This window comes from Rhamphochromis longiceps, linkage group LG3, assembly GCF_057381845.1.
Source record: "Rhamphochromis longiceps isolate RC_006_pf linkage group LG3, R_longiceps_female_GT1.1, whole genome shotgun sequence".
Classification (NCBI taxonomy): Eukaryota; Metazoa; Chordata; class Actinopteri; order Cichliformes; family Cichlidae; genus Rhamphochromis; species Rhamphochromis longiceps.
In genome coordinates, this window is record NC_140559.1 from 8659861 (window position 1) to 8683203 (window position 23343).

The 23343-nt window shown below is 39.9% G+C and overlaps 3 protein-coding genes across 6 annotated transcripts in view; all 3 read right to left on the reverse strand.

Annotated features, from left to right (window-relative positions):
- Positions 1 to 21458, reverse strand: part of LOC146672730 (NACHT, LRR and PYD domains-containing protein 12-like) — a 62172-nt gene extending 40714 nt beyond the window's left edge. For all 4 annotated transcript variants that reach the window (XM_085388872.1, XM_085388863.1, XM_085388855.1 and 1 more), the window contains exon 1: positions 21408 to 21458. The gene's annotated coding sequence lies outside the window, so the exon portion shown is untranslated. The remainder of the gene's footprint in view (positions 1 to 21407) is intronic.
- Positions 4804 to 9362, reverse strand: LOC146672732 (stonustoxin subunit beta-like). Its single transcript, XM_085400904.1, has 3 exons — positions 9312 to 9362; positions 9126 to 9150; positions 4804 to 6012 (listed from the first exon to the last, which is right to left on the reverse strand). The coding sequence occupies exons 1-3, from the start codon at positions 9360 to 9362 to the stop codon at positions 5435 to 5437; spliced, it is 654 nt and encodes a 217-aa protein (XP_085257030.1). The 3' UTR covers positions 4804 to 5434.
- On the reverse strand, positions 10766 to 21449 carry LOC146672733 (protein NLRC3-like). The gene is made up of 7 exons (XM_085388977.1): positions 21408 to 21449; positions 19854 to 19946; positions 19592 to 19741; positions 19372 to 19485; positions 13311 to 13389; positions 12682 to 12910; positions 10766 to 12540 (listed from the first exon to the last, which is right to left on the reverse strand). Exons 2-7 carry the CDS (start codon positions 19940 to 19942, stop codon positions 10766 to 10768), a joined length of 2436 nt encoding a protein of 811 aa, XP_085245103.1. The 5' UTR covers positions 19943 to 19946; positions 21408 to 21449.
- Positions 21459 to 23343: the final 1885 nt, after the last annotated feature.

Below are 23343 nucleotides of genomic sequence, written 5' to 3' on the forward strand. Positions count from 1 at the left end.
ACACTCCCAGCATCCTTCCAGCCTTAAAAGCGTCAACCAACCAACCAAGTCGAGGTTCCACGCCCGAAACCCGGTTTCTCTCAGTCAAACAAGTGCATAAAATCGTCCCGGATGACAAGAAATGGTCCTGTGACCACTGGCTATTAAGGAATGCCCCCAGTTTTCGCGGTGGCTAACCGAACTAATTCTCCACCGGAGGACTCTGACCCGTGTCCGGGCACAGAGTTGAAGCGTAACCTTCTGAGCAAATGCACTTCTTAGGGATCCCCGCCCCGTTCTAAACAATTTAATCTCTTTGAAAACACCACACAAAACCACACAAGCAATTTTATTGATGTCCAAGCCCGGCTTTATACTCAATAGGGACAAAACAATGACCAATTCCCTATTGTCCTATATTCTCTTAAACACACATTGTTTCTTTTTCTCTTTTACCATGAAATACCATATTACCTTTAACTCAGTACTGTCATTCTCAAAGTTTCATTATCATTACTTCAAAGCTTTACTTTATTCTAAAGAATTTAGTTCTACCACTACTGAGCCAATTTAATAGTTAAGATCATCAACTCAGCGAACAGATAATTTAGAATTCATCCAATATGCACAAATTTGCTTTTTCTTTGAACAGGTTTGTGCCTACTTTTAAATCTTTTTAGACCAGTCTCCTGTTCGCCTCATATCAGATCCAACCTTCGGCCACATTTGTTCTCTCTGTTGCAAAGGGAACCGGGCGGGAAACACCAAATATTAAAACCAGATTCTTTGATCCCCATGATAGAACAGAGAAAACCTGACTCATAGTGGTCAAAACATTTATAATTCTTTTTATTCAATCATCTTCTGGAAGAGAGAGCCCTGCACAGCCCAACGGCAGTTGCAGGATCTCTAACATTAGAATCTAAAAATGTGTCTCATATAGGTGTTATTTTGGTACTTTACACATCACACAGTTTCGACAACTCCTTATATGGTACAAGTTCCTCTTTTCTGTCTGGCTTCCTGTATTTATTAATATGCTTGTATAGCTCTACACTAACTTCCTGTTTTTCAGTCTGGCTGAGCACTTAGTTTATGAGTCAAAAGTGGCCTTGCTTTGCAAACCTTCATTATTAAAGTACATAAAAAAATATGATCAGAAAATAAACACTAAGAATATATTGATTACATGACAAAAGCAATGACCTGTTTGTATTCTCCTGCTGCCTATTTAACCCACTACTCCTCTTAACTTCTATTGTGTTTTGTACCCCATGTCTCCCTTTTGTTCCATTATCCCATGCCATTCTCCAGAAATTCTTACTTTGTGTCCAAACTATTCTTTTCCCTCAGATTTCAACAATGGTATCTGCACGTCTATGTCTACTTTTTTAACAGCTGCTTTAGCCAACCTATCTGCTCTTTCATTACCCACAATACCTCGGTTGAGGGGGTCAGACCAGCACAGTCTCTTTCAGCACACATGGATATTTCACCAGTCTCATAGACACTGAGAACAATTTGTGTATGAGACTAAAGAAACAGTCCACACATAACTGAACAAAAGGCCTCTAAAGTTCTGTGGTTGCCACATTTCCACATGACTGTTTAATTACAGCAAAAACCATCATTATAATTATCTTGATTGATATTGTAATCTCAGTTTTCAACACAATTGTTCATTAACTTAAACAATGTTACAAGATAAATATATATTCTTAGTGCTTATTTTCTGATTAGATTGTTTTATGTATTTTAATAAGAGAGGCCATTATAAACCAAGCCCAGATGTGAGAAAAAACTAGGTCAGAGGGTGACAGGTCGCCTAGCAACAGAGGCTTTAGTAAGGGGAGGTTAAGAAACAGGAAGTTTAGTGCAGAGCTGCAGAGGCATATTAATAAAATACAGGAAACCAGACAGAAAAAGCAGAACTAAGTAACACACACACACATTAGTCAGAGCAGAAGGAGTTGTTTTGATGGAAACTGTGTGTGTCTGTGTGTGACCTATAGCAGAACTATGTATACCCATTCTGGCTTCTAATGCTTTCAGACCTGAGCGTGTGTTAGTGGGTACAGGTCTCTGTTTCCGGAAATGTACAATAAAGATCATTTTTTGAACTTGACGACTCTGAGTCGGAAGTCAGAGAATTCAAAAGAAGGGAATTTAATAGTCACATAGCATCGATTTGTCACATGGCATCGATTTGTCACATGGCATCGGTTTGTCACATAGCATCGATTTGTCACATGGCATCGGTATGTTAGGTTTTGGGATGAGAACGTGTTGGATGGTTACCTGTCTTGGTCTGGTGGAGGTCTCTTCCCATAAGAAGACTGATGACTTTTTCATTAACACTGAAGTGTTTCTTTCTTCTCTCTCCCCTCAGATGAATACACACTATAACCAAGGACACCTCATAGGGGATCATCTGATTGTGGCTTCTCTAATAATCTTTCTAATAGTAATATTGTTCACTGTTATGTTACAGAGTGAAGTGAGATTAGTGCTGTAAAACTTCCATAACACTGAACAGATGCCACCACAGATATGTGGAAATCTCAGTCAAAACTAGCAAAAACAAATGAAATCCATGAATCAGAAATGCTGATTGTTGAACAGATAATTCAGTCTGTACATGAGGAGGATCCACTTTAGACTAAACTACATACAGAAACACAGGAACCAGGGCACAGTGTAAATCCAGGACCTCTGTGTGCAACAGCTGACCTGTATGAACACAAAACACTGATTGAAGTCCACGTTGATGCTTTCTGTCTGTTTAACTTTTACATTTGAAGCAACACATTTTACTTCAAACACACAGATCAGGTAGAAAACTGTGGATTAGAAAACAAATTCATCAAGAAGGTCCTGAAGCAAGAAGTTCATCATTGCATAGAGTAAGAAAAAGGACATGAATCATCCCACGGGTCTGTGCAGTCGTTATGTTATCATCAGCTAAATCATGTCTGCATACTGTGTGTGTGTGTGTGTGTGTGTGTGTGTGTGTGTGTGTGTGTGTGTGTGTGTGTGTGTGTGTATGTGTGTGTGTGTGTGTTGCTTTTTTAAATCTTCTACTTAGAGTTCAAACTTGGATAGTGATAAAAACATTGCACTGCTTCATTTAATGTTTAATTGAACACATCTGTGGTTGAATTTGAATCTTAAATGTTTTGATTTCAAAGATGTGGTTCTGATATGAAGGAACAGGAAGTAAATTGTTGCCATGGATACAGTGAGACAGACGCCTCAGACCCTTATTTTTTATTTCTTTGACTTTTTATTTTATTGATTCATTTCTTTATTTTTACATTTTAAAAAGTGTATTTGTCTGAATGAACTAATCCCCATTTCCCATGCTTTGTATCACTGGTCATACTGGGAACAGCCATAGAAAATGTTTGTAAAGAAGAAATCTTAAACATGAGCAGATTCTCAGGCGATTTCTGTTTCCTAACCATTGTTTCAGTAACACGTCCCATCACTACATGTGTGTTAAAGATTTCTTTGGGATCAAAATCATCCACTGACAGTTATCAGTACAAACAGGATGCAAAAATCCAAAGTTCAGACTTCAGAGTTACTAAAACAGAGATGTGAGGAAAACTGGTTCTTCACACGACGTTTCATGTGTGAACAGTAGAGGTGGTTTCATTTTCACATGTAGGTGTTGCAGTGAGGATTGCAGGGAGACATTTGCTGAATAGCTGCAGCTCTGCTCCTGTAGACTGCCTCTGAATGTGTGTGTGGTGATAAAGTCACTTTAATTAAATGTCACCTGTCAGGGAAAACTTTGTGTTGACTGAAGAAAGTTCACTTCTCTTTCATTGCAGCTCCACTCTTATTTTTGATGCACTCATTTGTTTAATAAATGATTTCAATGATTTTGCCACAGCTCTGCATTGTCAGGTCGGAGCATGTGTGCTTTTGATGAAATGCTGATATGATGACGCTTGATTGGGGAAAGATTTCCACAGGTGGTGTTGTTGGTCTCCTTCTTCCAGTTTTCTTGTTGCTGCCTCTCTCCTCGCCTCAGTTGCTGCAGCTGTATCATGTATGTTGTTATGTTACATACAAAGAGGAATTTGTGACATTAAAGAGTAAAGATTCTTCTAATTGTTTTCATCTCATCTCCTACTGCTTTAGTCTGCGTGGACAATATATGAGTAAATCATTACCAAGCCAGATTATATTTGGAATATTTCAAACAGAGGACATTACAGTGAAATCTGCTTTCAATGTGACATTTACTTTGATCCTTTAAGACACAGTTTATACATCAGACAAGCTGTTTGTAGAGCGATTAAATGTTTGATATTGTTGTTAAAGTTGTACAGATGAGCGTTAATCACCAACAGCTTCATTAATGTGGATGAACTGGACGGTTCCAGGGAAACTATCAGGATCACACGCCTCCAGTGGTCACTGTGAGTAACTACAACTCTGCACATACAATAATTAAGATGAAGAAATGTTTTTATTGTAGAAAGATGAACCAAATGTAGTTTGACTCTCTGACAAACGATGGCAAGATAAAAGTAGTTTGTTAAAAAAGACACAAAAATGGTAACAATGCAAACAAATACAAACAACAGCATATCCTGATATGAGGCTCACAGATCAGGATCAGTACAATACGTAGCAACCGACATTGATGTTGCCATGGTGACCGCTGCTATATATAGTGTTTCTGTTACCTCACTTGTCTTAAACATCAACGCTGGCTGTTTTTCATTTTACTAATGAGTCCACTCTCTTCACTCACTTTCGTCTCTTCCTCGTGTTTGAGCTCCTCTCAGAGAGGATTTAAGAAAGAGCTTCGATGATGGCTGTAGCTCAGGAGACAGAGCAAGGCATCTAATGATCAGAAGGTTGGTGGTTCAATCCCTGACTGCTCCAGCTGGCACACAAAGTATCCTTGAGCAAGACACTAACCCTCTCCGATGCATCCATCAGAGTATGAACGTGTTAAACAAGAATCAGTCCATTCACCATGGAAACATCAAAGTAGAAAGTGATGTCAGTTATGATTGGCTGCACAGCTGGATCACATGACCAGGTGAGTGGTACAAATAACAGGAAGCTTCTCTTGTGGCTTTAATAATCATTTGAATTGATAACTTGTGATTTACAGACTGTTCTTTATCTTTTCATTGTCGTCTGAAACACAGAAAAATATCAATGTTGGAAAATATGACATTTATATCTAGTTTCTACAGGATGGTTTAATTCTCCAAAGGCCACCACAGACATGACGAAGTTATTTCATCATTATAATGCACAAAAACAAAAATCAGGATGAGCCCTGCTGCTCACCAAACTTGTGTTGAATAATAATTTGTGAATCATTTAGTTTAAAACATCAACTGACTGAATCCATGAATCTCATCATGTGTTTCTGAGTGAAAGACACAGACATGAACAGACTGAACTGTTTCTCTAACAGGCAAGACTAACTACACAGAGTCACTGACTCAGGGCCAAGTAAAAATCTTCTTACAAACTTATACACATCTCTAAAACCAGCCCAGAACCCAAACCCAGGATAAAGAGTTTGAGTGAATGTGGTGTTGAAGGTGTGGAGGTGGATCAGAGTGTCAGAGGAGACTCTGTAGAAGGACAGAGTGCCAGCAGGACAGTCCACATACACTGCTGCTCTGTTAGAGACAGAGGAGGAGGAGGAGGAGGAGATGGGTGTTTCTCTGTTATTGTGACAGACAGAGGAATAATGATCAGAGCAGAAAAGACTCCAGGACTGATCATTTCCACCAAACACACACTCATCACTCCTTCCTCTCCTTTTGATTCCTCTGTAACTCACTGATATCCAAGCCCTCCTCGTCCACTCGACCTCCCAGTAACAGCGACCAGTCAGACCATCTCTACACAGCAGCTGTTCACAAACATCAAATCTGTCTGGATGATCAGGATATGACTGAACCTCCCACACACGTGTCACCTTCCTGTTGTTGTCAGACAGTTGGAGCTTTGTGTTCACTGTGTTTGTGTCGATTGTGAGTTGACAGGAATCTGATGGAGAGAACAAACACAATCCAGCTGCAGTTATTGATCCATCATCTGTTCATTGATTGACACTTTGATGATGACTCCTGACATGATGAAGATGGTTGAATGTGTGCTGCTTTGTTTTCATGAATCCCATTAAAAACACACTTACACTTCCTCAGACCTGGTCTCAACCATCGGACTCCAGCAGGCTCCACCCTGAAAGGAGGAGGGGGGTCAGAGCAGCACAGTCAGCATGCACACATGGACATTACATGGCTCTCATACACACACTGTTACACACTGATAAAGGAACAGTCCAACATTTTGACACATAAATGTTTAAACTTCAAAAGAGCAAAACTCATAATCACATCACATTTAATCTCCTTTATTAAGCACGATGTCCAGGGAGCATTGACATGTGCCACAGTCAAGGTCCAACACACTGTGACATTCATGCTGTCAGGGAGTGGGTGCATATTAAATGTAAAGACTGGGACTGGCTACAAAAACTGATTCAGTACAGGTAGAGGGCTGCAGCCAGTGCATCACATATTTTAAGCTAATGCAGCGGTCATCACACCACATACTGCTTTCTATGTAAAGGAGCCTTCATTCTCAGATTAGGGCTGTTTGTGACCATAAAGTCTGTCTCACAAGGGCAGCCACTGATCCAGGCGAGGATGCCTCCACAGTGGGATGTCTGAGGGTGCAGACATGGGTGAAGTTAGGACCAGGTGCCAGTGGACCTGTGTGCCTCTGGAGATAGGAGTTATTGTTTCACTCCACCAAAAGCAGGAGAGAAAGATGTTTATTAATAATCCTTCTAATTAATAAATGTAGAGCAAATTTGTTGAAGGTAAACAAACATAAAATATGGAAACAGCATCAACCAATCACAATGCTGCACTGCAGGAGGAGGTTGTGATTTGATGCATGTGATGAATATATTTATTTCTTATTCTCCTAACAGGAAAATTATCCTTTATTTTTGTATATTTATACTAACATAAGTGCATTTAAAGGCTCGTCATCTTGATTTATTTATTCAGAAATGATGTCAAACAATAATACAGGGAAACCCTGAATACAATTACACAATTCTTGGTCATTGATGGTTACAGCTAACAGTGTCTCTGGGACCACTTTTGACAGCATTTGACTGAAGTGCTGGTTGGCTGCAGGGCCACCATGAAGGCTCTTTCTGGAGCTCTCAGTGCTGCAACACATATCCTGCAGTGCAGGCTGCAGGGTAACAGGAACAGTGGTTGTTAATGCTACATCCACTTCACAGTCAAAAACACCCACTAGTCTGGGCCTAACACCCAACCAGTGACCTGGTTTCCTCCACCAGCTCCATCCCTTTGTTTCTTAATCTCTTCTTTCTGTTGGAATGATTATTTCTTATTATAATTTGAATTTCAAGGTTGATCGACCAAAGTTAATTCACTTTGACTGCATTCTATTTTTCTGTTGTTTTCTACTAACTATCATCACAAAGTCCAGAAGATAAATTTGATATTTTAGCACAAACAAGTTTCAGTAGTAAACGCTCAGAAGCAGCAAACTAGCAGTGCAAAATAGCCCATTTTAGTAGGCGGCCAGTTAAGTTGAGTGACCTAGTAATCCATTTACTTTTACTAATATGTTTTTCTAAGCTGGGGAAACAACTTCCCACTAATTCTAGTTCATGCTGGGCCAGGCTAAACATGTCCTGGACATGGTCTCTGCACACAGATAAAACTTAAAATAAATAAAGAGAGTGAAAATGTCAGTTCTTTTCCAGAGATCAGTTTGAACAGGCTGCACCGTTGTTGCTGACACAGATTTTGTCCTTTGAGACCCCATACAGACATCTACTGTTTAAGTTAGACCAGAATGGGAAAAATGTTCCTATATGTGTGATTGTTCAAATAACACTGGTTTCCAGCATTAAGTAATCAGACAGAGCCAGTTTCCTCATCTATCAGACACTGTTTGTGGCTGTAACGGCCATCTACATACCTCAGAGTGTCCAGTCTTAGCTGCTCAAGCATCTTCACTGCTGCCTCTCCTGGGTTATTGTAGCTCAGGTCCAGCTCTTTCAGATGGGAAGAACTGGAGCTAAAAGCTGAGACCAGAGACTTGCAACCTTCCTCTGTGACCAGGCAGCCTGACAGCCTGCAGACATGACAAATACTCTTAGAGAAGAGAGAAATAGCTAAATGCAAACAGGAAATTACAGCCAAAAATGAATTTAAAAAAGACATGTAAACATCTAAACCTCATCTACTGAACATTTCAAGAACGCTGACCTGAGTGTTTCCAGTTCACAATATGGACTTTTCAGTCCAGAAGACAAAACTTTCACTCCAGAGTCCTTCAGGTCATTGTTACTCAGGTCAAGCTGTCTCAAACTAGAGGGCTGGGAGCTGAGTAGTGAAGACAGAGTTTCACAGCTTCCCTCTGAGAGATTACAGACACTCAATCTGAAGAGACAATAAAGAGAAAAATAATAATGTTAAACTTTCTGCTCTGAACCTTTGAAAAATACATGATCTAGATAAAATATCTCTATAGAGGTTAAATCACGTGGAGGGTTAATTAAACATCAATAATTAATCAATGAGTCATCATTAAATAATTAATTAAATGTCATTGATGAATTAAGTTCAAAATACTTAATAAATTAAATAAATACATCATTGATTTAGTCCCAATTAAATTAATTAATTAAATTAATTAATTTTACTGAAGTTTAATGTGTCAGCAGAGCACATGTGGAACTGAACCATTTGCTTGTCTTAATTATCTGATGTTTATATGTGTTACACTTTTTTAATCTTTAATTTTAAATTGAAACTAACATTTAAAAACATTTGGTACAATGTGGAAAGAGGAAGAGTATTTCCACCAGGAGCAGAAACGTCGGACTCAGCATGACGATGCTGTTGGTGGATACTGAAGAGCTCAGCCTGTCAAGACAGGATCAGGTTATCGTTTTTAAACATGTTTATTCAATTATATTCTGAGGCCAGTTATCTGGTATAATCTTTGGAAGTCTATTAAAATAAAAATGAAATCAGATGTGTGGACTTTTGGTTGTTTTTGTTTTGTTCAATAAGCAGATGTTGGTGTTTCAGCAATGCAGTAACTTAAGTTTAAAAGGCTTGTTAGAAACTATGAAACACATCATTCAGACTTGTGGACATTATTGACCCCCCCCCCCCAACAAAGATCAGATCTTAATCAGACTTATTTTAGAATACAGTTTAATAATATTTTTTTAAAGCAGTTTAATAATTTCTGGAGCAGGCTGAACAGCAGGCTCCACTATCTACAAACAGCATGAACATGCTGTGGTGAAAATGCTCTCTTTCCTCCTTAAACATCTTTTTAATGTTAGTTTTAATTTAATGCTTGTTTCAGATGCATAGTCTTAACTCAAAGTAACCATGGTCAGACTTCATTGAAGTCATGAACCGAAAACTCACAGCTGCCAACTCTAGTTTATGGCTAGACTCAGTTTGTTGAACCTGTGCCTTGAAAAGGGTCCTGTTTGTCACATTTTAGACTTTGCTTCTATTGCACTTTTTATCAGTAACACGTGCTTACGTTTTGCTGGAACAGTTGAAACTAACATAAATAAATAACTCCAGAGGTGATAGTCAGCAGGGGGTTTACAAGTTGTGGCCGCGTTGTCGGCGGTATAAGCTCGACCACTTGTGTGGTCTGGCAGACATCACTGAAATCATCTGAGATGATTAGGTTCATTAAATGTGTCAGTAAAATAATTAAAATAGAAAACAAACCAATAATTGATTAAATATGTAATTAACTAATTTGAATTGCACATAAATACATAATGAAACATTTTAAATGAAATAAATGGATAATTCATTATTAATATATTTCTTTAATTATGTACTTTTTAAAAATTAATTACTGAAATAATTAATTCATTAGTGATGTATTTATTTAATACATCCATTAAAATTATTGCTATTTTACTCAAAATAAATTTAATACATAAATATTAAATAGTTAAATTATGATAATGAATACATGCAACTATAACTGATGACATAAAAATGAGGATTTCTTAAGCTAAAGCCAAAGTGCTGACTCATTTGGCATGTTACTCTCAAATGTTTTCCCTAATAACAAGAACATAATTACACTTCAGCCACAAGAGGGCAGCAGCATTAATACAAGTCACATGTATATAAAGGTACAGTGATTATATTACAGACGGTGATGGCAGTGGGTTTTTCCATAACAGATCTACCAACCAATCACAAGTAATTTTTCTTGGTAGTTTTTTTCCCTGAAGTTCCTCCTTTTGAGAATTGAATAACTGACCAGATCTCTGTCAAACCCCACTGTTGCAGTTTATCTATCCTGCCCTGCGGTTATTTATCTGTTCATTTCTGACACTTTCTCAACTTCTTGCACTCCTTTGAAAGAGATATAAAAGTAAGGATATGTCAGTATAAAAATAAATGTAGTGTTTAAGTTGCAAATTTCAAGTCAAATCACAAACAACAACATCTGACCTGAGTGTTTCCAGTCTCCAGTTTCCAGTCTTCAGTCCAGAAAATAGTGTTGACAAACCTGAATCCTGGAGGTTGTTGTTACTCAGATCTAGAGCTCTGAGCTCACAGTCTTCTATATGAAGAGAGGAGGACAGAGCTTCACATGCTCTCTCTGACAGGTTACAGCTATTCAGACTAAAAAAAGATATAAATCATCATAAATAAAGTTACGATAAATTAAATAATAAAAACTTTATAACTTACAGAGCTTTTTTAGAGGCTTTGACCACTGGCAGCAGCCTCAGAAGAGCCTCCTCTGAAGCAGAGTATTTCTTCAGGTCAAACACATCCAGATCTTTTTCTGATGACAGTAAGATGAAGACCAGAGCTGACCACTGAGCAGGAGACAGTTTATCTGTGGAGAGACGTCCTGATCTCAGGGACTGTTGGATCTCCTCCACTAGAGAACGATCATTCAGTTCATTCAGACAGTGGAACAGATTGATGCTTTTCTCTGCAGACAGATTCTCACTGAGCTTCTCCTTGATGTACTGAACTGTTTCCTGATTGGTCTGTGAGCTACTTCCTGTTTGTGTCATCAGGCCTTGCAAACGAGTTTGATTAGTCTTCAGACCCAAGAGAAAACGAAGGAACAAGTCCAGGTGTCCATTGGGGCTCTGTAAGGCCTTGTCCACAGCACACTGGTAGAAGTATTTCTCTGTCTCAGAGCTTGTTTGTTGTTCTTCCAGCAGATTGAGTCCAGAGTTGATGAAGGTCAGATGGACATGAAGAGCAGCCAGAAACTCCTGAACACTCAGATGGATGAAGCAGAACACCTTGTCCTGGTACAGTTGTTTCTCCTCTTTAAAGATCTGTGTGAACACTCCTGAGTACACTGAGGCTGCTCTGATATCAATGCCACACTCTGTCAGGTCTGGTTCATAGAAGATCAGGTTTCCTTTCTGCAGCTGATCAAAAGCCAGTTTTCCCAGTGACTCAATCATCTTCCTGCTCTCTGGACTCCAGTGTGGATCTGTCTCAGCTCCTCCATCATATTTGATCCTCTTGACTTTGGCCTGAACCACCAGGAAGTGGATGTACATCTCAGTCAGGGTCTTGGGCAGCTGTCCTCCCTCTCTGGTTTCCAGCACATCCTCCAGAACTGTAGCAGTGATCCAGCAGAAGACTGGGATGTGACACATGATGTGGAGGCTTCGAGCTTTCTTGATGTGGGAGATGATCCTGCTGGCCTGCTCCTCATCTCTGAATCTCTTCCTGAAGTACTCCTCCTTCTGTGGGTCAGTGAACCCTCTGACCTCTGTCACCATGTCGACACACTGAGGAGGGATCTGATTGGCTGCTGCAGGTCGTGTTGTTATCCAAAGGCGAGCAGAAGGGAGCAGGTTCCCTCTGATGAGGTTTGTCAGCAGCTCATCCAATGAGGTGGACTTTCTTGTTTCAGTCAGGATTTTAGTTTTGTTGAAGTCCAAATTAAGTCGACACTCATCCAGACCATCAAGTATGAACACAACCTGGAAGTCTTCAAGCCTGCAGATTCCTGATTCGTTAGTTTGATTAAAGAAGTGATGAACAAGTTCCACCAAGCTGAACTTTTCCTCTTTCAGCACATTCAGCTCTCTGAAAGTGAATGGAAATATGAACTGGATGTCCTGGTTGGCTTTGTCTTCAGCCCAGTCCAGGCTGTATTTCTGTGTTAAGACTGTTTTCCCAATGCCAGCCACTCCCTTTGTCAGCACTGTTCTGATTGGTTCGTCTCTGCCAGGTGAGGCTTTAAAGATGTCTTCTTGTCTGATGGTTGTTTCTGGTCTGTCTGGTTTCCTGGATGCTGTTTCAATCTGTCTGACCTCATGTTCCTCATTGACCTCTGCAGTCCCTCCCTCTGTGATGTAGAGCTCTGTGTAGATCTGGTTCAGGAGGGTTGGGCTTCCTGCTTTAGCGATGCCCTCAAACACACACTGGAACTTCTTCTTCAGTTGGGCTTTAAGTTCACGTTTACAGAGTGGAGCAAATATTTCTGAAGGTAAGAAATTCAGAAACAAATATTATACAATAAATATCATAGCCTTTCAGTACCCTGAAAGGATGAATGTCTATTGGTCCATTTCTTGAGCTATTAGGAAAGATCAATATTCAGTCTTTAGAGAAATTCTCTTACTGCTCTGCAGATGGTCAGCCATCTCATGCTGCTTAAGTCTCCTCAAGAAGTGGAGTGTGATCTTCAGAAATGCTTCTCTGCAGCTCTTTCTTTCATCTTCATCCTCACCTTCAAACATCTCCTCATCCTCCATCTGGCTCTTTAAAGTTTCTGGGTGATCTGGACTCAGAAGCTTCTGGATCTTCTTCAACTCATTCTTCACAAACATGGTGATGTTGTCCTCCAGCCGCTGGAAAAGAAGACTATATGAATTACCCAGTGGTAAATGGACTGGTTCTTATATAGCTCTCTTTGATACTCTGTGCACACAAAGCATTTTATACAACATGCCTCATTCAACCAAGCACATTGTTCTATGCTTAAATACTTTCTTTCACACTCTGATGGATGCATCAGAGGGCAGCTTGGGTTTAGTACGTTACTCAGTACATTTGCCAGCCAGGGTTTGATTCACAAACCTTCTGACTAGTAGCTGACCTGCTCACCTCCTGAGCTACAGTCACCCCAATCTGACTGAAATCATGGAGCCCAAACTCTGATTTATGTTGGACACACTGACAATCCTCTGGTCCACAAAGTGCAGCATAGAGGTGACTGAAAAGAAAAAATGTAAACGTAGTACTACAAACCATAACCACAGAGTCCAGGTGTGTTTGATGCTGCTGTGCAGACTGACCAGTGGAAACCTCTGCTCTCTGCTGGTCCACTCTGTGGAGGAGTAATGTATAATTAGCTCATGTTATGTCTGTCCACACACAGACACAAGCTAAAGGTCCATGAAGTGATGTTTGGATGGGTTCAGTCAATCAGATGACTGTCATGGTGGAGCTTTGCTAGTCCTGCTGATCCCACTGAGAATTAACAACTCAGTTTCCAGATGTCTGTAGTTTTCTGCTCAGTTTCTTTAGTCCCAACAGCTCTTACCATCTCCTGCATAAAGCTTTCCCTCCATGCTCAGATGCCCTGGAACAAGGTGCTCTCTTTATATCAGTGACTGGTTTAAAGTGACAACTCGCAGTGCTCGCCAAACTTTGTGTCAGCAAAAGTAGTTCTAATGTTTCTTACATTTATTATATTTTTTACATTTTTACACACACAAATCAATGAACGCAAAAACATAAACTTTCCAGATATTTTGTTTTACAATGTTACAAAACTCAGTTCACAACTCCACAGTCTGATATACAAGTACAAAATATTTATGACCACAGTTTGAGCCGATGTATGTCCCGAGTCTTTGGACTCAGTAGTTTTGTTTGGATTGTTCTTGTCTTTTGTTACAATTTCATTCTGATTAAGATTTTCTAGTTCTGAGGTTTTGGTTTCTGTGTTCCCTCTGTACTGTGTTAGTATTGTGTCTCTGTGTTCACTTCCTGTTTTATTTTGACAGTGCCATGTCCTATGTTAGTGTGTCTACTTTTGCTTCCCCTTGTCTGGTTATGTCCAATGAATCCTGCTGTGTCTCCCTTTTCTCATTCCCTGATGGCTCTTTTGTGTATATGAGCCCTTTGTTTTCTCCTGCTTGTTGCTGGTTCGTCTGTGTTGTCTCCCTGTGTCTCCGTTTAAGGTTTCAGGTTAGTTTTGTAGTTTTTTCAGTAGAGGTTATCTTAGCTTCTACACAGGCCATCTCCACTGCACTTCACCGTTTCAATAAAGCTCACTCACTTCACAGCAGTGTCGGCATCTTGGGTCCTTTATTAAATTCAACATGGCTCGCCCCGCTAGCCGTGACATAAGATGTGAAAACAATATCCAAAAAACATGAGGGACAAACAGGGAATAGTTTTAAGGTGCAGGGCCAACAAACTGAGTCTAGCCATGAACTCAGAGTTGATTGAATTAGCATTTTGAATTGGCTGATCTGAGTTACTTCAATCAAGTCTATGTTCACTTTGAGTTAAGACTATACATGATTAATGTCAAAGAAAAAAGCCATCATCAGCAACTGATTCTGATTTAGCAGGTTTTCAAATCTAAACGGTACCCATCCCTAGCTGGCTGTAGTTAAACCTTTATTAAAAAGCATCCCTAGACCCAGCTGTCTTAGCTAATTATAGGCCAATCTCCAACCTGACAATCCTTGAAAGAGTAGTTGGGGGGCGACAATCAGAGGGGCAGTGTGATGATCTTAGGTTACAAACTACTGCAGTCAAGTCATTAAGGGAGACGGGATCAAACTGCTCTAAGACAGCTGAGCACACAGGAGAAAGACTCGGATCTGAGGCAGCAGTCGGCGAGACAAGAGCCCTAATAGATAGAAGCTTGTTGTTAAAAATGCTAAAAAATCATCACAAATACTTGGTGAAGAAATGACTCCGACATTATCACGTAAACGAAGAAAACGATCGAGGACATTAAAAAGTACCTGAGGCCTGTGACTGTTTACTGACACTAAGTTTAAGACAAACTGTGTCTGCAGGTTTTACAGCTTCTTGGTGAGCAGAAAGACAGAAAGTCCTTAAAATCTGTAGAGAAACATACAATCTGTCCTTTTTCCATCTCCTTTCAGCGCGTCTACACTCACGCCTAAGGGAGCGCGTATGTTCATTCAACCACAGCTCTGATAAATGCTGAGCACGCAGAGTCCTGAACGGAGCAATAGAGTCCAAAATATCAGTGCAGGTAGAATGAAGAAAGTCCGAAAGGTCCTCAACACTTTAAAAGCTGGAGTTCATTATTCCAGAGTCCATAAAGGCAGCAGAAAAAGCGGCGCTGTTAGAGCATTAAGCGCTCGCTTTTTACACGCTGAGGCGCACGGCTTATCTACCGAGCGGCGCATAGTTACAGTGAACAACACAGGAAAATGATCGGAGATGCACAACTTAGATATTTCAGTGACGCACACATCCAGCCCGTGGGAAAGCTCCAAGTCTAGTGTGTGACCTTTTTCATGAGTGGGACCAGTAACCCACTGGGTCAAGTTAAAAGAGTCAATAATATTTAAAAAGTCCTTGACCAGAAGTTTAGAGTCACAGCAGACATGGATGTTAAAATCACCAAGGCAGCATCATCAGAAGACATAGCACACCCAGCTCTATCTGTCCATGAAGCCAGATAACACACACCAATGAGTTAAACTGCAGGAATGTCTTAAAGACATAAAGACCTGGATGGCTGCTAACTTTCTGCTTCTTCATTCAGATCAAACTGAGGTTATTGTACTCGGCCCTGAAAATCTTAGAAATATGGTATCTAACCAGATTCTTACTCTGGATGGCATTACCTTGGCCTCCAGTTACACTGTGAGGAACCTTGGAGTCATTTTTGACCAAGACATGTCCTTCAACGCTCATATTAAACAAATATGTAAGACTGCGTTCTTCCATTTGCGCAACATCTCTAAAATTAGAAATATCCTGTCTCAGAGTGACGCTGAAAAACTAGTTCATGCATTTATTACTTCCAGGCTGGACGACTGTAATTCATTATTATCAGGATGTCCTAAAAACTCCCTGAAAAGCCTTCAGCTGATCCAAAATGCTGCAGCAAGAGTCCTGACAGGGACTAGAAAGAGAGAGCAGATTTCTCCTTTATTCCCTTCATTGGCTTCCTGTTAAATCCAGAATTCAAAATCCTGCTCCTCACATACAAGGTCTTAAATAATCAGGCCCCATCTTATCTTAATGACCTTGTAGTACCATATCACCCTATTAGAGCACTTCGCTCTCGCTCTGCAGGCCTACTTGTTGTTCCTAGAGTATTTAAAAGTAGAATGGGAGGGAGAGCCTTCAGTTTTCAGGCCCCTCTTCTGTGGAACCAGCTTCCAGTTTGGATTCAGGAGACAGACACTATCTCTACTTTCAAGATTAGGCTTCAAACTTTCTTCTTACTTAACGATCTTACTTAAGTCCCTGTATTCCACCGTTATATGGAAATCAGCCATTATAACTTGTGTCAAATCTACTTGTACCTCACAGTTTTCTAAGCACACAGAGAGCAGTAAACCTCAGAGCAGCAGCACATCAGACTCCGCAAAAAATCTAGAAGAGAAAATATTTCGACCCATTTCTAAATGATTCTTGTGACCATGCTGCACCACAACACCTGATCTCTGGTTTCCTGACCTCTTCAATCCCACTTTAATACTTGACTAAACTCATTTTCCTGTTTAGGTGTTGAGGCAAAGCCGCCCATCTACAATGCAGGCAACAGCAAATGGAGCTATTTTTTTATTCCCTTTGAGTTTTTTCTACTTTTGTGCTACAAAATGTTCAAGCTGATTAAATTTATTAGAATAAAAGTTCAGATAATTTTCTCATATTAATGTTGGAGGTAGAAATTCAGGGAACTTTGCACAAAAACTGGCAGAAATTTCCTTCAAAGATGGAGTTTTTACTTTAATACTGTGAGTACATTTCAGAGCCTGTACTCTTTTACCTTTACTTGAGTAAAGAAGTTGAATCAGTATTTCAGCTTTAAGAGGGTATTTTAATACAAACATCAGTCCTTCTACTTCAGTATGTTTGACACTTTGTTTACGCCTGAATTAACTTTACTGTTAACGAGTTTTCATGTTTCTGTAATCCACCAGTGTGCTCATGCTTTTTTAAGTGAAATCATCATTTTAATGATCAAATATAATTATGTTTGTTATTTGTGGATTTTAAATGTCCTTGACAGAGACAGATGATAATCATTATCCTGCACTGTGGTCTCAGGTTTGGTCGAGCTAGCACAAAGAATGGCTATGTTGAACTTCCTCCTGGGATCTACACTAAGAAGTGAGTCCAACATTAGCAGGGTCTCTTTCCTTTATCTGATTCACTTTAGCATTCACAGTCACGTGAAGCTTGTTATTAACTCGATAAGTCAACCCAGGGTTTCAGCTGAGCGCTCACATGAAACACATGGTGTTGGCAGCATCTGATCAATCATATTCATGGAGACGTGTATCAGCAACAGAGCAGCTGAGTTTGCAGAAGGAAGTCAAACTAAACCACAGGAACAATATGAGGAGATTACACACATAATAAAATACTAGCAGTAACACAGCTGCTGCAGACAAATCAGTCGTGTGATCGTGTGTGAGAGGAGAAGGACTGTAAAGGAGTTTGGTGTTAAAAGCTCTGTATGAATGTGGGAGACTTTGAAGGGCTTTAAAAAGGCCAATATAAAATAAAAGGCAGCAAAATTGCTGCCTGTGAAAGTCACCAGACTTATCAGAGCTCTGTGATTAAGACCTGTAAGAACACCTGTTTGTACTTGTTGGCATTATATCAAACACACACGTATATTAAGCCTTTGTTTGAACTCTGGTTGAATTTGTTACTTTCAGACTGTGAAACATCACAGAGGCTGCAGCTGCAGATCTTTTATTCACCTGGAAATTTACTTTAAATGTTAGATGGAAAATGTATTGCTCAGTTTAACCAAAGTAAGAACAAGAATCCATAAACCTTCATAAAGACAAACATCTCCCAGAACATTGAGCTGCTGAAGTGTCACTGAAGGGAAAAACTATTTGTCCTCCTCCATCCAGCAACACCTGAAACACCTGAGTGGAAGCTCCTCCCTACACTGTGTTTGAAGCAAAGCACAAAGGAGACACCTGCTGGAGCAGCTGGAGTCCTACAGACACTCAGCCTCTTCACTACACAAACACCGGCTACTAGAGGAGGGCGATATGGCCAAAAATATCACGATATAGATTTGAAAATATGCTATAACGATATAACTGATGATATAATTGACACTAGACATTTTATTATTATTATTATTGTTATTATTATTATTATTAGTGCAAAAAAAAATCAAAGTATTTTCACTTAAACAAGCAGCTGTTTTTTGCATTAAAGTTATATAAAAAATTAACAGTGCAAATGCAAATTCTTTGCTGACAGTTTAACCAAAAGGCAATCCCAGTGGAAACTGGCCAACATATCCTCAGCATAACCATGTATAATATCCACAAAACTTAAAAAAAGGTCATACACACACAATACGGTAATATTATGTTGAACCACAGTACGTATCACTCCACGAGGCTCCTGCCTGTGATAGCCGTAATGCTCCAACAATAGATCAAATGGTGCGGGTTCGTAGCTTAGCAAAGTCGTACTAAAATATTTGACAGATTTTCAAATGCTGTGTACATAAAATCATTTCAAGGTCAGTAAACATAACCAGAATTCAAACATAAGGCACACAGGATTATAAGGGGCTCTGTCGATTTTTAGAAAAATCAAAGGATTGATTTTAAGTGTGCCGTATTTTCCAAAAAACACGGTAATAACGACGGCCCGCTAGCATGCTCTACCAAAAATAGTGCTTTGTTGTGCATCTGACGGACGAAAGCTAAACCAGTTCCACACCAGTGAAGTTGCAGCATTTTTACAAACCAGTTCTGGTTCATCCGTTTCATTCAACGATCCGCTTTCGTCCGTCTCATTCTCTGTTGCCACCATGTGCGTATGTAAAGAAAGGCACTGCGCATGCGTGTTTTACCCATATTCTATCGCAATATTTCATTTTCTTGTCGTTGCCCAACATTATACCGGTATTATTGATGATATGGCCCAGCCCTACCTCCTACAACATCCACTCTTTCCACTCTGACTGCTGTGTTTGTGGAAACACTCCAACACACACCGCTTCACATACCAACATAGAAATGTGTGAAAAAGAGCTGAGCTGATATTAAACATGAGGATTTATTCAAAAATACAGGAACAACATCTAGACACACATTACCTCTCAGCAGCAGAAGAACATCCTTTAAAGTTTACAACAATTTCCTTCGACTCGTTGCTCTTTAAGGAAACACAGCTGGGTTCAGGTCCAGGAGATTCTGGCCTCTTATTGATCCTAAAAGAAAAAGAATAAATGTCACAGCTTCATGAGACAGGAAGGAAAAACTGGAAATATTAAATTAAAGACATGATGAACAATCTCATAAAAATAATGTTCTTACTCTTTGTCACATAACAGTCTTTTGTTAAAGTTTACAACAATTTCCTTCGACTCGTTGCTCTTTAAGGAAACACAGCTGGGTTCAGGTCCAGGCTCTGGATTAGTTTCAGGGTTATGTCCAGCTGAGCCTGGTACGCCCCACAGCTCTGGGCTTTAAAACAACACACACAGAGGTATGAGTGTGAATAATGATGGAGCAGTGATGTGAGTGCTGAGCTGTGACATGGAGAAGAGTCATGGACAGTTAGAGATGGTCATCTCACCTCTGAGCTTTGGTCTGGCTCTCATGTTCCCCACACAGAGTGCTTTTAGAGGGAGGGACTCCCTCCTCTCTGTCCTCACACTGATCCATGCTGCTGAAAACGTCCAGATGAACAGAATCAACTCTTTGGGGATTTACTGGATGATTGAGCATCCAGACACTTTTTAATATTTTACTAATTTCTGAAGCTTTTTACCAACTTTGTTCAAATTGGTCTGCTGTCATTTTATTGTTGACAAAAAGAGATTTTGAGTTTGAGTGTTGACGTTTCCATGTGGGACTGTTGCTGCAACACCAGGATGTTACTACAGAATACACTTTATATTGTGAGCACTTGGATGTTAGTCCAGTGGTCCTAAACTGACACACCTGCACCTGGATTCATTCTGACCAGATTTTAACCCAACAGTGTTTCATACTTAATACATCAGACACAAACTCTGCAGCTGTCATTGTGTGCAGTGTGTGTGCAGTGTGTGTGCAGTGTGTGTGCAGCGGGTCACTTTGTCCTATGAGTGTTATACTACAATAAACAGAGCCTGACCGCGGGCATAAAGAGGGCAAAAACCCACTTATGCTCTAAAGATGAAGTTCTGTTTCTCTTCAAATGAGCCTCAGAGCATGTGGAGGGTCATTGAACGCATCACAGATGACCTCAAGAACAACAGGCTGAAGAACATAAAAACAAACGCAGAGTTTCTGTCTGACGGTTTGAACATGAAACAGGAATTATTGAGCAAAAACGGCCAGTTTACTAATTTATGATCAATCATCAACGCATTCACCTACAATACACGAATGAACATCACCAGTTAAACAACATCCACACACTGGAAGCCCGTTTCCGTCACTAAAAAGAAGAAGGATCCAGAACTCGAAATTTCGACTTATTAACTTGGAATTTTGAAAAAACTAACTCAAAATTAAGAGTTAGTGCTGTCAATCAGTAATTTACGTGAATGACGTAATTTCCTTGTTACCCGGAAGCTGAAGCCCTCAGCTACAAATGCTACAGCTAAGATACCAGAATTACAGCCAGTCATAAATGCACAAGTCGCTGATTATTGTCTGTGTGGCTTCACAAATGATGAAATCCTTCTGTTATTAGCTGAATCACATGGCGTTAATATCAGCTAACGTACTCTCGAAAGCGCCGGTTTGTTGCGATGCGGGTTTGAGTGCGCATTGTAGCTGGATTACTGATTGGCAGAACTAACTCGACATTTCGAGCTACTTTTCTCAACATTTCACACGTATTGCTTGGCTAAGTCCACACACAAATTATTTTTCCACCTACAAATCCTGATTTACAAGTACAAAATATTTATGAGCACAATTTGAGCCCATACAGCCACAGACTGATGGAGGCAGGAGAAGCTGCCTACAGACATCAGTCAGTGGATCCACAGTAACATCGAGTTCAGCTGCTGATCATCAACTGTTTCTGTCTCGTTCCCAGACTCTGATCTCACGTAAAACGAAGCAGATTTATGCTGAAACTAAGCTGCACACAGCTGATGTCAGCCAGGAAAACAGTACAGACTGCTAACGTTACCTTAACTTCGAGACGATCAACTGCGCCACAACATTCACGAAAGCGAAAGTAAAAGCGACGGAAGGAAACGCCCAGAGAGGCGTTTGAGGGACGGTCAGAGTCAGGAACCTCAGAAACGCATCAGGCTGGAGTTTAATTCTGTTTTCATCTTTAGAAACATCTGGAAATAGTTATAAAAACGCTGCGTAATAAAGAAAAATAGTGTAGATTAGTTTGAGTTGTGTTTAGCTGAGCTGTGTCTTTAATCTGAAGTTCATTTTGTGGAGGAGCAGCAAGACTTTCAGTGTTACTCTCAGAGAAAGCCTCCCAAATGTCTGTTGTCTTAATAGTGGAATTATCTGGAAAATGAACCAGTTCTTATGAGCTGATTTTCTGTATGAGCAGTCAAAGCATTTTATAGAGCGTGCTTCATTCACACAAGCACTTCTTTTTCTAACAATGACACTATGATGGATGCATCGGAGAGGAAGTCGGGGTTCCACATCTTGCCCAAGGATACCGTGGCGTGCAGACTGGAGCAGCCAGGGATCAAACCTCCAACCTTCCAGTTAGTAATTCTACCTGCTGAGCTACAGTCTGTACTTCCTGAACATCACACCCTCCTTTTGTTTCTTTATTTCCAGTAGCAACCAGGACCATAATGAACCCTGACTCCCACAGACACTCAGGAGCCACCTGCCCAGTAAGTCAGCCGCTAACTGCAACTATCAGAGCCCTGACCTTCTGCAGAGACGAGTCACACTGAACACAGCAAGTGTCCCTGCTCTCAGATACAAAACCTGCCTTTAAAAGTTCAGAGTAATGAAATCAGCAGTTCTGATTCTAGAATCTGTAGTCTCACACACTTTTGTTGTTTTGGTTCACATCGGTTGATATTCTGCTGCAAACAACTAATGAGAACATTTTATAAACCTTTGAGTGTCCATCAGGATCCTGTAGAAACAGCTTCCATCTCAAACATTAAACATCATTATTTACATTCTGTTTATTTATTTTTTTAAAGTCACTCTAGCACAGATTTCTTTAGCCGAATGTCTTTCTGTGTCTTCCATACAAACATTAAACATGAAAACACTCAACACAGCAACACTGAAAGCATTTGAGTGTAACTTTCATTCAAATCAAACTTTATACACAATTACAATAATGGAAAAAAGACAATCTAAATAGTAATACACAACAACCACTGCAGAAATAAATAAAAGAAAACCAAACACAATCCAACATGAATACACAAATATATTTAAATCTATATATTTATACATTTTAATATGATGTAAAAGAAAACAAATACGAAACCTATCAAACTACCAATATAAAAAAAACAAGACCAGAATCAGAGAGACTTTATTTATCCCCAAGGGCCAATTAACATACAACAGAGCAGCATGACGTTGAAGATAAGCACAATAAAAGTGAGATAATAAATACACAGAATATACAGTTTTAAAATTACACAGTTTTAAAATTAAAGTGACTGAAGGTGAATAAATAACTGTAAGCAGTGTTGGGGAGTAACGGAATACATGTACCGCCGTTACGTATTTAAAATACAAAATATGAGTAACTGTACTCCGTTACAGTTACCGTTTAAAAAGGTGGTATTCAGAATACAGTTACTTTGTTGAAATAAATGGATTACACTGCGGTACTTTCCTGTTTCATATTGTCGCGGGTCAGGACTGTTTGGGTTTTGTTTGACAGCTACGTTCTGTTGTTCCAGGCGGCAGCGTTACGGTTGCCATGGTTACAGGGTGACGCTCTCTCTCTCTGCGACTGTGTGTTTCCTGGGTGAGAGAGCGCCTTTTCGTTGTTGTTGTGCTAAGCTAACAGGCAGAATGCTACAAGCATAGCTCTAAAGAATGTAGCATCATGGGCAGTGTAGTCCGTGCTGCTGGGAGAATGGACTGCCATACACGTTATGGGTCTGTGAGCG

Excerpts from the sequence above, each read along its gene's own strand:
- LOC146672732 (XM_085400904.1), bottom strand. The coding sequence starts at position 9,362 with ATGTTTAAGGAGGAAAGAGAGCATTTTCACCACAGCATGTTCATGCTG. Across the intron at positions 9,151-9,311 it reads ACAGCATGTTCATGCTGTTT|TTTCTAACAAGCCTTTTAAA; the intron begins GTAGATAGTGGA and ends TGTGTTTCATAG. Across the intron at positions 6,013-9,125 it reads AACAAGCCTTTTAAACTTAA|ATTCCTGTCAACTCACAATC; the intron begins GTTACTGCATTG and ends TCTCTCCATCAG.
- LOC146672733 (XM_085388977.1), bottom strand. The coding sequence starts at position 19,942 with ATGGATCAGTGTGAGGACAGAGAGGAGGGAGTCCCTCCCTCTAAAAGC. Across the intron at positions 19,486-19,591 it reads AGACTGTTATGTGACAAAGA|GATCAATAAGAGGCCAGAAT; the intron begins GTAAGAACATTA and ends TTTTTCTTTTAG. Across the intron at positions 12,541-12,681 it reads GGCTGACCATCTGCAGAGCA|AAATATTTGCTCCACTCTGT; the intron begins GTAAGAGAATTT and ends TCTTACCTTCAG.